Here is a 13,730-nt window from a genome sequence, read left to right on the forward strand (position 1 = left end):
CCTACTGAGGTCACCAGTTGCCCCCCACGAGCGGCTCTCCAGCACAGCCACAACTCCAGAGCACAGAAACCAACCTCTTAATTATCTAACTTTTAATAGAAATACCTACAGGGTTAATAAGTAAAATAGCAGAAATCCAAAACCGCGCGGCTGCTATTGCCGAGCTACTGTGGCCGCGCGACAGCATTTAATGCTTGAATCCAGCTGTAGAAAACAAATCATTTCACAATGCTTTTTCAGCATTTCTGATTGAGGCGGGGGGGGGTAAACTCTAAATAATAATGGTGCATTCATTATCGAAACAATGAATCTAGTCAAAGTAGATAGAGTGTTAACTAGAACTCATTGGCCTCACAGGAATTGGGAGGGGTGGGAGGTGGGGTTTTATTGGGGTTCGTGGTAGAAAATAAGCATTAGTAAAGGAAAATGTGTTTGATATTTGCATGACTGAGACCTAAATCTGAAAGCTTTGTAACTTTTGCCACAGTGATTCAATAAATAATTAAATTATATATATAAAAAAGATTTACTAAAGTTTAAGCAGCATTGAAATGTATGACTTCTAAAATTAAACCTGGGTCCAGGACATAATATTCAAACCTATCACGATCCTCTCGTTGTTCATCGATTTGCTCGAGTGGGCCCAGTAACATCTCCATCATGAGACTTGTTGTTTCTCTGTTTGGCATATCAAGTACATCATGGGTAGCTTGCCAGACTCTGCCGTGTGGGCGAGATACTCTCGGTAGCTTGCCGGGCTCTCCAAGAGGGGTGGAGGAATCGAACTCGAGTCGGCCATGTTGGTTGTGTGCAAGGCAAACGCCCTACTGCTGTGCTATCGCTCCAGCCCCATAATATTCATAGGACACTATATATAGTTTTCTTTTCTTTTCTTTCTTTTTTGTCTTCTTTTCTTTTCTTTATTGTGTTTTGTGGTGGTTGAGACACATCTGTAGGTGCTCAGGGCTTGCTCCTGGCTTTGTGCTCAGAAATCATTTCTGTTGCAGTTCATGGAACCTTACAGGATGCTAGGATGGAATTCAGGTTAGCAATAAGCAAGTCAAATGCCCTAAATTGATTATGCTATTTTTGAACCCCAGAGTGTTACTTTTATTTTGGAGGATTAAAAACAGCTCCATGAAGCATGATAACTAGGTTCATCCATCAGGTGACTAAAGTATGTGATGGAGGAAGATCAAAAATAGGTCAAGATCATTCTTTTGAATTTACTCTTCATATGCCAATTGATAAAATTTCATATATGGTAATAAATAATAGTTTTATGAAATAATTCCTACCATGTTTCATTGGAAGCAGTGACTGTGGTAAACTATAGATAAGAATAAGGTTAAAAGATAGTGAGATCATTATAATTTATCTATATGGCTTTATAGTACTGACATGAGACATAAAGAATACAAAAAATATTTTCTTGGGAAAATATACATGAGATCTGTCATAGGGGATAATACTAAAATCAAAGAACATACTAAAATTATTTCTGGCTCTGAGAGTAGGAGAAGATTAATTTAAAGAAGTGTAGTGATTTCTAAAAGCCAGTGAAAAATAAGTGCTTTCATTGATATAACTAGAAGAAAGTGTTGTTTCTCCAAACAACCTAAATAACTGAGTAGAATCCTCTGTAGAAAAAAAAATACCTTGCTTATTTTTTATTTTCAGTCCTTGAAATTAATATTTAACTTACTTACAAAATTATAGGTTAATGATAATTTTTTGTTGATTAAATCACTAACTTTGTTAAGACGTTTACTGAAGGATGTGGAAACTCTTTACTAGTCCTTTAATAGCTTTACATGGTGCTTGGTAAAAAATTCAAATTTCATCACTAGTATATAGCTAGATGTAATTTATCTGTTTACTATTTAAGAATTAGTCAGGAGTTTTCCCATCCTTCAATAAAAGTTTTACTGCTTCTGAATTATTGTGTTTGTGTCTCTGTCTGTCTTGCTGCTTTGGAACCCAGAATCCTGGGCTTAAGAGTATAAACCTCCCTCATCATTAGACATACTAATTATTTCATAGCATGATAAGTTAATGTCAAGATACTCTTCTGCTCCCTCTGCTTTGAATACTTTGTTCAATAATTTTAACAAACTACACACTACACTGGAACAATAGCACAGCGGTAGGGTGTTTGCCTTGCACACAGTCAGCCTGGCCGAGCTGAATTCAATTCCTCCACCCCTCTCCAAGAGGCCTGCAATCTACTGAGATTATCTTGCCCACACTGCAAAACCTGGCAAGCTACCAGTGACGTATTCAATATGCCAAACACATAACAACAAGTCTCACAATGGAGATGTTACTGGGCCCACTCGAGCAAATTGATAAACAATGGGAAGACAATGCTACAGGACAGTGCTACAGTGCTACACACTATATTGTTTTTCAGATTCAAACTTAAGATGACATACTTCTCAGGCAGCATTTTTTGTCTGTTGTCTCACATCTCTCCCAACTGTCTTCACAGACTTTCCACATTGAACATTTTTCACAATAGTACTATTTCTACCACGTTAACATTAATATAAATTATATGTATATAATATATTTAACACTGAGTCCCCCATGCATAGGCTATATGAGAATTTACATCCAGTGCAGATGGCACTGTAGTTTTCCACTGAGACTGGGGTTAGGAAAATGGAAAAGGGAAGGGATGAGAATTATTTGACAAATTATTATCTTACACATTATGGAGTATTTGAAAAGATCTGAAATTGAATCTTGAGTGCTAGAAAGATAGTAAAGTGAGTAGAATGCATATGTGACATGCAGTTAATCTGGTTTCGATTCCTGATATTCTATATTGTTTCTGAGCACACTCGGGTAATCTCTGAGTGCAGAGCTGAGAATAAGTCATGAGAATTGCCAGGTGTGGACCATAAACAAAATAAAAGAAATTTAAAACTTTGAGCTTGAAAAGGTAAGTTCTTATTCTAATAAAACATAAGACTAGAGTTACTGATATTGTGGTGTAAATACTTTAAACACACCTAACTTAGCAACCAATTTGATAAAAATGAGAAAAGAATTGGAAAAAAAATTTCCCTCTATTACACAATGTGAAAGTATGTTGCGGGCACACTAGAAATAACTTATGCACTTGTATGTTTATTACAGCACTGTTCAAAATAGACAGAATCTGGAAAAAACCGAGTGTGAGAGAACTGATGACTATTTAAAGAAATTCTGGTACATCGACACAGTGAAATACTATGCAGCTGTTAGAAAAGATGAAATCATGAAATTCACATATAAGTGAATAGATGTGGAGATTATCATGGTAAGTGGAATTAATCAGAAAAAGAGGGACAGGCATAGAATGACTGCACTCATTTGTGGAATAGAGTAAAGTAAAGTAAAGTAAAGGCCCTCCCGTTGATCATCGATTTGCTCGAGCGGGCCCAGTAACGTCTCCATTGGAGACTTTGTTGTTACTGTGTCTGGCATATCGAATATGTCACAGGGAGCTTGCCAGGCTCTGCCGTGTGGGCGAGATACTCTCTCTCGGTAGCTTGCCAGGCTCTCCGAGAGGCGCGGAGGAATCGAACTCGGGTCGGCCATGTTGGCTGCGTGCAAGGCAAACGCCCTAAGGACAGAAGAGATAAGGGCCATGAGGGTCACACCATAGTATGGAAGCTCCCCATGTGCTGGGGATAAAGGCATTTGGGATGGAGAAGGAACCACTATGTAAATGATGATTGGAGGGATCACCCAGGATGGGAGATGTGTGGTGAAAGTAGACCAAGGACCAAACATGATGGCCTCTGAGTATCTGTATTAAAAACTATAATGCTCAAAATTAGAGAGAGAGTTAGAAAGAACGGGTTTGGGGTGGGGGTGGCGAGTGGGACACTGGGAACAATGGTGTTGGAAAATGTGCAATGGTGGAGGGATGGGTGCTTGAGCATTGTGTGACCTAAACATAATCATAAAGTTTGTAACTGTTTCTCACGGTGATCAAATAAAACTTCTTAAAAACAAAGATGAAGTTTGTTGTGGAATGGTATGTATATTTCCAGTCATACAGATACAATATTTCCAAATAACCTCAAGAATATGAATGATAGTAAATTAAAGTAAGTTATTCATACAATTTCAATTTTAACTATTATTTATCATTTAAGAACTAATGGTGGAAGTGTTTAAAGCCAGGTCACAAAATTTCTGAATTTTTAGTAATCACATCGCATGAGCCTGAAAAACTAGAAAGTCAATGATTTTCTAATGTTCTAATAGATCTGTCAATTACTGAATCCACTAAATTAAATTAAGAGGCTATAGAGAGAAAGAGATTAAGGAATATATCTTACACGTGACCAACCAGGTTAGATCTCTTTCATTACATGGTCCCTCGAGTATCACTGGGTGCAACCTTGGAGGCAACAAGCATCACTCAGCATGATGGTGAATGCTCCTGAACCCTGTAGTAGTGACCCAAGTCTCTAGGACACCTCTATAATTTATGTCACCAGAAGGCACAACAGCACTGCCTCCTCAGGATTAGTATTAAACCTAGTGAATAAAATCATAGAGTAGAGACCCCAACGCTTTCTGAGGCCCACTTTCAAGGTTCCAAAATCAAACAAAATAAAATAGAATTAAGTCATTTACTTACATTTTATAATCATTGATTTACCATTTTTATTTGTCCATTTGTCATTTCAAATTATGACAATTATTGGTTTTCTAAAATTGCCAATGAATCAGAGGAAACAGGACAAAATATTGATGACACAGGACACAAAAAGTATTTGTTCAATCATAGAAATAACATAAAATAAAAATAAATTGGGAAATGTTGTAGGAATATAAGTAATGGAGCACCAGGGCAGCAATAAGAGACAGTGTCACTGACAGAAAACAGATTTGTTAAATATGAAGTATGGCGCAAAGAGATAGTACAGTGAATAGGCACTTGCCTTGCATGTGACTAAATCAGATTCAACCTTTGGCACCCCATTTGGTCCCCAAAATTATGCCCCCAGGAATGATCCCTAAGCACAGAGTCAGGAGTAAGCACTGAGAACAAATGGGTATGCCCCCAGAACAATTAAAATATTTTGAAAAATTAAGGAACTATTTCTCCATGGATAATATTAGTGATGACCTGAAAAATTTAAAATTAAAGCAAAAATTTTAACATTGAAAAATTAAATTCTTTATCATTACATTCTCATTGGAAAATGTCTTATTTATCCATTCTTAGGCATATATTTCAAAGTACTTTTAAAATAAGGGAAATAGCGTGGATAATTCATAATCATTACACATAAAATAATAGACCCTAACAAGTAGAGAATATAAATTTGGGGAGACAGAAGGGAAAATTAGAAACTAATATAGAATTAATTTTTTTTTAAATTGAGACCTTGCCTGTAGACACAGTGGGTTCAATCCAAGGCACCCCATATTTTCCCCTGAGACCCACCAGGAGTAATCCCCAAGTACAGAGACAGAAGTAAACCCTGAGCACCATCAGATATAACACAGACAGCAAAAGAAAAATAATTGTTTTCTAACATCTGAAAGCTTTTGCTAAAGAATTTATTTTAGTCAGGGTCTAAAGAGTTCACTCTCTGTATTTATTTTCCTGTCATTTCTTTTATTTGGTGATCAAAAACAGAAAATAGAAGCATTCTAAATAAAATGAATGACTGGCATTATCATAAAAGAATTTCAGAGGCTCTTGTTATTTAAGTGTTTTCATAAATGAAGTACAAACATAAGCATTCTATCTGATGCAATAAGACACAGAATATCTTGAGGTCTTAGAGAGTAGTCTTTAATCTACAGTTTGTAGAGAAAGACCCCTAGCCATGACATCATTAGACATTCCTCATCCCACATAGAACACTATTGTTTCCACATCCATCAGAGATGGAAAATTTCAACTCCAAGTCAAGAGTATCCAGGTCACAGATTTACTCGTGCTTTGAGTCAACGATTGGGAATAGTTGGAGGCTGTATAGACCTGATTTCGAAAGTTAGACAAAGATGAAAATAAAGAGAGAAACAATTAGGTCCTGGTAGGGAAAGATTTGTGGAGCTGAAGAAAATGCATTGGGAGAAAATCAATAAATCAGTACTATATAAAACAAATGAGGAATTTTAAATGCGGTAAGGCATTTTAAATGAGAAGATTTGTTTTTAAAATAAAGCACCAAATTTTATTTCAAATAATCACTGCTCAAAATGGTCATTACTCAAAAAGCTAGCAATTGAGCTTTCGTATGATCCAGCAATTCCACTCCTTGGAATATACCTCAAGTTTCCAAAAGCACAAAGCAGAAAAGACACCAATACTCCTATGTTCTTTGCCGTACTATTTACAATAACCAAAATATGGAGGCAGCCCAAGTGCCCAAGAACAGATCGGTGACTAAAGAAACTACCTTAAGGGGATAACAAAGGTGCAAAAGCAAAAGAAGAGCAGAATTGTTCTTCAAAAGGAAGCTTGACACTGAGCTGTGGTGGGGGCTAAATTAGGCCATGGAACACCAGGGCAGTGGGCATTGAGAAAGTGCCTGCTCTAGAGGAAGGCTAGGGACTGTAGGTAAATCTGGGATATTAGTGGAGAAAAGGAGACAGTGGCAATGAGATTGCTGTTGGAAAACTTTATGCCTGGCACTTAACTATGAAACATTTTATAGCCTTGTTCTTCACAGTGGTTAAAAATTAAAATGAAGAAGTAAATAAAGCAATCACAAGTAAATTTAACCTTTAAAAGTTAAAAAAAGTGTTTGTCATCTATCTTTGGATTGTTTTTAACAATTTAATATTGTTTTCAAAACTAACTCCTGATTGTCTATGTATTTCTTTTTTCGAATCCAATTGCATCCCTCTACTTCTCCAACCAAACTGTACCTCTGATTTTTTAATCTCAGAGGCATCATTTTTAGTTGAAATGCATGGAAGTATCTTTATGAAACATTGCTTAAAATTTAGAAATTTCTAAAAATATTTTTAAAGTTTTTTAAAATTAAGTAAAGTAAGTTTTTAATTTTATTTTTGAAACCTTTACTGACTCTAAGATCAGGGACAAGACAAGGATGCCCACAATCACCACTTCTGTTTAACATAATACTGGAGGTACTTGCAATTGCGATTAGGCAAGAAAAAGACATTAATGGCATCCAGATAAGTAAGGAAGAAATCAACCTCTCACTGTTTGCAGGTGATAAGTATATCTTGAGAATCCTAAATTCTCTACCAAGAAACTCCTAGAAACAATAGAGTTGTACAGAAAAGTCGCAGGCTATAAAATCATTGTCCAAAAATCCATGGCGTTTCTATACGCAAATAATGAGAGAGACAAAAGTGACATGAAAAAAAATCCCAATCACAATCATGCCCCATAAAATTAAATACCTTGGAATCAGCCTAACTAAAGAGGTAAAGGACCTCTACAATGAAAACTACAAAACGCTATTCCATGATATAAAAGAGGACAGGAGGAAATGGAAACATATCCCCTGCTTATAGATAGGAAGAAATAACATCGTCAAAATGACAATACTCCAGAAAGTATCATATAGATTCAATCCGATCCCTATAAGGATACCTATGAAATTCTTCAAAGAAATAGATCAAGCACTCCTGAAGTTCATATGGAACCTCAAACGCCCATGAATAGCTAAAGCAATTCCTGAAAAATAAGACATGGGTTGGCAACACCCTCACCAACCTCAAACTCTACTACAAAGCGGTAATAATTAAAACAGCATGGTACTGGAACAAAGGCAGGGCTGCAGACCAATGGAACAGGGTGAAATATCCTGACACAGAACCCCAAATATATGAACATCTAATCTTTGATAAGGGAGCAAGAAATGTGAAGCGGAGCAAGGAAAGCCTCTTTAACAAATGGTGCTGGAATAACTGGACAACCACATGCAAAATAATGGGCTTAAACCTCAACTTAACCGCATGTGCAAAAGTCAGATCAAAATGTATTAAAGATCTCAACATCAGGCCAAAATCCATAAGGTACACTGAAGACAAGGTCGGTAAAACCCTCCATGAAATTGAGGCTAATGGTATCTTCAAAGACGACACTCCACTGATCAACCAAGAGGAAACAGAGATAAACAAATGGGACTCTTAAATTTAGAATCTTCTGCACCTCAAAACATACAGTGACCAAGATACAAAGACAACCTACAGAATGTGAAAGGATACTAACCCAATGCCATCTGATAAGGGGCTGGTAAGGGTATACAAAGCACTGGTTGAATGCTATAAGAAGAAAACTTCTAACCCCATCAAAAATGGGATGATAAAATGAACATAAACTTTTCCAAAGAAGAAATCTTAAGGGCTAAAAGGCACATGAGAAAATGTCCTACATCAGAAATCATCAGGGAGATGCAGATGAAAACCACAATGAGCTATCATTTCCCACTACAGAGACTGGCCCACATCTAAAAGAACAGAAGCAACCAGTGTTGGTGTGGATGTGATGAGAAATGGACCCTCATTCACTGCTGGTGAGAATGCCAACTGGTTCAGCCATTTTGGAAAACAGTATGGACAATTCTCAAAATAGTAGAAATTGAGCTCCCAATTGAACCAGAGATACCTTTCCTGGGAATATACCCCGGAGAGGAAAAAAAGTACAGTCGAAATGACATCTGCACTTCTATGTTCATTGCTGCACTATTCAAAATAGCCAAAATCTGGAAAAAAAACACGAGTTCCCAAGAACAGATGACTGGTTGAAGAAACTTTGGTATATCTACACAATGGAGTACTATGCAGCTATTAGAAAAGATGAAGTCATGAAATTTACATACAAGTGGTACTACATGGAAAGTATTGTGCTAAGCGAAATGAGTCAGAAAGAGAGGGACAGACATAGAAAGACTGCAGTCATCTGGGGAATATAAAGTAACAAAATAGCAGACTAACTCACAAGCATAGTCGAGATAATTACCAGGAGGTACACTCTGTGGCTTGGAGGCTAGCCGCATATGCTCAGGTAATAGGCAGCTCAGATAGAGAAGGGAGCTCCAAATAAAAGGTGTTGGGAGGATCCTCCAAGGATGAGAGATGCATGCTCAAAGTAGACTATAGACAGAACATGATTGCCACTCAATGCCTCTTTTGCAAACCACTGCATCCAAAAGGAGAGCGAAAACAAAAGGGAAAGCCCTGCCATAGGGGTGGAGTGGGATGGGGGGAATACGGGGTGGGAAGTATACTGGAAGCATTGAAGGTGGAGAATGGGCACTGGAGGAGGGAAGGGTACTCAATCATTGTATAACTGAAACCCAAGGACAAAAATTTATATGTCTACAACTGTACCTCATGGTGTTTCACTAATAAAAATTCTTAAAAAAATTAATTAAAATTTTAAAAAATTAATGTTTTATTTTTGTTTTTTGAAACCTTTACTGATAGACATAGACACTTTATTTTACATTGTAAAATATTTCATGAGATATTATTCTTTTGATATAAACTGATATTTTTAAAAATACAAGTTATTGTTAGTCCAGAAGTATTAATTTGTTGTACAAAGAAATACATCAACCAGATTTGACCAATGGCTATTTTTTGCATATCTCTATAATAAACTATTCTTATGCAGTAATTAAATGAATAAATGGTGTCCAAACATTAGGGAATAAATGAAACACTAAGCAACTATATACTGAATAATTAAATTTCTTCCAGAGTACTAATAAAGATAGAGCAGGACCAGAGGTGTGGAGTACCAGATCACTTTAAATCTCAAATCTCCACACACAGAACAGGAAGACAATCAGATTTGATATTGGAATCACTGGGGGTGGGATTTGGCAGCTGCTAAAAGGAAGCCCTTATCTCCCTCTACACACACTGTAGACTCTCTCCTCTCTCTGCTGGCTTCCAGGTTCAGGTACAGCAGTGCCTAGGAAAGGGGACTAGTACAGGCAGGCCACTCATGGCCAGATAGAGGCAGAATAGAGTAGGGCTCAGATAGATGTCCAGGAAAGCTCCTGTTCAGGTAGGACTTGAACACCCAAGTAATGACAATGTATTGATCACAGGGGTCTCACCTATGTGAATGTAGCTATGCGTGGCTGGAGACTGAGGAAAGCTTATACACAATACAGAGAGTAGCATGGCGAATAGCTGGCCATTTTTCACGGAAGGAAAATAGATGGTATGGTGACACTATTTAAGGATAAAGGATAGGCCTGGATGTCTGGGGAGGGACCCAGACCTATCAACTTTATCTGCACAAAAAACTAACTTTCAATCTTTTAAGTTTTGTATGCAAATCTTTCATATAATTCTCAAGAACCCAAGACTGCAAGAAAATCCATTTTCTTGCTAACACTATTACTAAGCAATGTAGCAGAAAAATAATTGTATACTCTGTCAATACATTGAGATTAGAACCTTACTTTTGCTTCTTTGAAACAATCTAGTGAATTTCAACCAATTTCACTTTTTAATTTTCATTTAATGTCATTAATTTATTTTATCACTGATACTTTTACTGACAAAACAAAGAAAATATTTCTCATTTATTAAATAAAAGTACAAAAGCAAGAATGCTTGATTCAGTAATTATCACTGATAATCTACTACTATCTGGCAAGCATAGCACTTATTTCATTATTCAATAGCACAGTATCAAAATACATTTAAATAATGAAAAAATTTCCTCTATTTACTATTAATTCAACTTACGCTTGTTTGGGTTAATGTCGGGCTTTCCCAAATTACAACTCCAGAAGACCCAAGAGCGTATGCTTCACCAATTGTATTCACAAGGTCAATCTGGCAAATGTAATAGAAAGAGTTAGCAGAAATAATATGAAAATGTCATTCATTAGAAAGTGATACAAAAAGTAAGCATACTGAGAAAAGAATAATTTAATTCCCTTCGCATCCCTTATGACCCATTTACACAGTCACTGTCCTCCTGTATCTAAAATTCTTGTTATTATATTAGTTATTTTTATTGTCATGAAATCAAACACTTCAAAGTAAAATAAACTGAGTTATTAGCTTATACTTAGTTTATCTATTACTTTATTAGTTTATACTATCAGTTTATACTTAGTTATTTTATACGTATAGTTCATTATATGTATTAGTTTATACATTACTGACTGTAGTATCTTATCTTGTTTAATTATAAACAAGCTAGAGTTTTATTTTGTACGTGTTGGTATAAAATTATGTAGGTTTGTTCCTAAAAGCTATTAAAGATGAATTTTAGGAGCTGAGGTATTGTATTTTAGGTAGGGTGCTTCCTTACAGCCAGCGTACACAAGTTCAAACCTACTCATCCCATATAGACCTCGAAGTCTGCCATGAGTGATCCCTGAGAGCAGAGCCAGGACCGAGCCCTGAGCACTGCCAGATGTAGCTCAAGAAGAGAAATAAAACCAAATTAATTTTAGGGCTGGACAGATCATACAAATAATAGGGCACCTGTCTTGTACACAGTAGACCCAGGTTTGATTCCTGTCTCCAAATCTTCTCCAGGAGTGATCCCTGAGCACAGAGCCGGGAGTAAACGCTGGGTAGACCCAAACAAATAAGTAAAAATCAAAGGTGAACTTTATTCCCTTCAAAAATATAGTCAAATTCTACTAAATAGCATTATGGACACTGTTTTGTAGTTATCCTACCTTGATTTACTTACCTCAGAAAGAAATTCTGTCATATTATCAATAAAAACTAGACGGGTATATACAAAAATCGGAATTGGATTTTTTTCGTCGCGTACTTTAGAAAGCCGAATGGCTTCATTAATGCGATTACGGGAATAGAGTGCACCCTTTGAGGTTTGCTTTAGTTTTGAACTCAAATAAATGGATGGGAAAAGGGCAGTGCTTAGTTTCCACAACCAGTTGAGCTCATCATTTCTTTTCTTTTCTGATTCTGAACATGATCCAGTGTAGAGATTAACTTTTGCAAAATTATTATTGTTACAGTCAGGAAAACGGGAAAAACCCCAATAATTGTTTGGTCGAAGTTTCAGTGCTAATTCCAAAGTCTTCTGCATGAATTCCTCTCCTGCAGCTTCAAATTCTTTTTCTGCCTGATTCTCAGCAGCTACACCTACAAGCTTTGACTTTTTTTTTACCAACTCAATTGATTCGATTCTATAAATTGTTCTTTTTAACCAGTTTCTTCTCCAGGTAGGTCTCCATGCGTCCCAGTCAATTACAGCCAAGCCTAACTCATCTTTTGGTAAGTATTTTAAAATGTCTTTCTCAGCTTGTTTCAAATGTTCTGATACATTTCCCAACTGAGGAATCCCTCCATGTTTATGCTCTCCAGTTCTTTCATCTATGTAAGGATAGAGGCCAAGTTTTGGGGCAGTAAATAAGCTAACAGTTTGACCTATGGCAGTGTCTTGAGGGTTTCCTTTTAATGCATAGAAGCTCAGATCCATAGAAATATGAAATGATTTACAGTTGTCACTTGGAGCATTCCAGGCTGGGACATATGTTGTATTTGATATGATAGGACGTCCTCTGTAATCCGCAGTCAAGAAGATTGGAAACAGATGGAAAATGAACTTTACCTTGAAGATTCCACTGAACCCAACAAATTTCCTAGAGAAGATATCCTTGATCCACAGCAATTCCATGATATGAGTAGTGACTATTAAAATAACTTCTTTCTACACACTTTTATTTATTCAATAATTAATGTGAGCAATATGCATAGGGCATAATTGAGTAACATTTAAAAGTTATTCTTCGTGCATTGTGTTTCAGATATGTTTTGAAAGTTGATCCTCTATAACTGAAAGCAAAGAGAAATACAAAATACATAATTATACTGCATTTCTATATCAGGGATGGTAAATTCTTCTACTTTTCAAACCTATGTACTAGAGTGGAATTAATTTTTGAATATAGAATACCTAATCTTGTGTACAAATGCTCAGGTTATTCAATCAAAAATTCCTTTCTAATGTTGTTAGGACAGTACAGCCTGCTGAAAGATAATTTGTCCTAGAAGCAGCATCCCCTGAGGGAAAGGACTTTAACCCTATTAATTGTAACCACACCTATGTATAAACCAAGCCTCTCATGGTTTGAGGATTTAACTACACTGATAAGAGTGGGCTGGGGGATAAGGATCCAGAGCCAGAGCCAGAAGGAGAAAGGGGTTCCAGATCGGGGGCCGGGAGAGAAAGAGAGAGAGACAGGAGTGAACAGGAATGAGATTGGAATAAACAGCAAATGGTCAATCAATCGCTTGGCCCTTGCTTCCTCCATCATCTGCCCCATGGCCCAGGCCACCTTGGCTGGGGGAGTGGCCCAGGCCCCCAAAACCTGGGTGGCCAGAGGAAGAGCCGTCAGGGCCACCCCCTAGCTGCTCTCTGAGATTTTATACATCTATCCATCACAAAAACTAGATACCAAAAAATCTAAGTTCATCCAGAAATGAGACCATTTTGACTTAATTTTTGCCATTCACAACTAAACTGATTAAAAATGTATTTGCATGAAATAAACCAGATTCAGGGCTGACATCTTTCTTTGTAAATATTTCTTTTATCCTGAGAACTCAAATACTTCTAATATTTCTTGGCCTGTGGCTTGTGGAGTTCAGCACAGCTCTAAAGCTTTGCAATAATATACATTTGAAGCACTGAAGCTATTCTATCCCCAGCACTGAATAAATCCTGAACAAATAAAACCCAAAGCCAGGAGTAAGCACTTCTTGTTGTGGTCAAAAACAAA

The 13,730-nt window shown here is 36.8% G+C and overlaps 1 protein-coding gene across 1 annotated transcript; it reads right to left on the reverse strand.

The window, feature by feature from the left end:
- Nucleotides 1-5,095: 5,095 nt before the first annotated feature.
- Nucleotides 5,096-12,625, reverse strand: LOC130027606 (hyaluronidase PH-20-like). The gene is made up of 3 exons (XM_056118451.1): nucleotides 11,672-12,625; nucleotides 10,708-10,797; nucleotides 5,096-5,134 (listed from the first exon to the last, which is right to left on the reverse strand). The coding sequence occupies exons 1-3, from the start codon at nucleotides 12,623-12,625 to the stop codon at nucleotides 5,096-5,098; spliced, it is 1,083 nt and encodes a 360-aa protein (XP_055974426.1).
- Nucleotides 12,626-13,730: the final 1,105 nt, after the last annotated feature.

Source organism: Sorex fumeus, unplaced genomic scaffold (genome assembly GCF_029834395.1).
Source record: "Sorex fumeus unplaced genomic scaffold, SorFum_2.1 ptg000037l, whole genome shotgun sequence".
Lineage (NCBI taxonomy): Eukaryota > Metazoa > Chordata > Mammalia > Eulipotyphla > Soricidae > Sorex > Sorex fumeus.

Bases quoted from the DNA above. Each gene is read 5' to 3' on its own strand.
- LOC130027606 (XM_056118451.1), bottom strand. From the start codon at position 12,625: ATGGAATTGCTGTGGATCAAGGATATCTTCTCTAGGAAATTTGTTGGG. The intron at 10,798-11,671 runs GTAAGTAAATCA...TACATTTGCCAG, and splicing joins TGACAGAATTTCTTTCTGAG to ATTGACCTTGTGAATACAAT. The intron at 5,135-10,707 runs GTAAGTTGAATT...TAAATTTTTCAG, and splicing joins CGACATTAACCCAAACAAGC to GTCATCACTAATATTATCCA.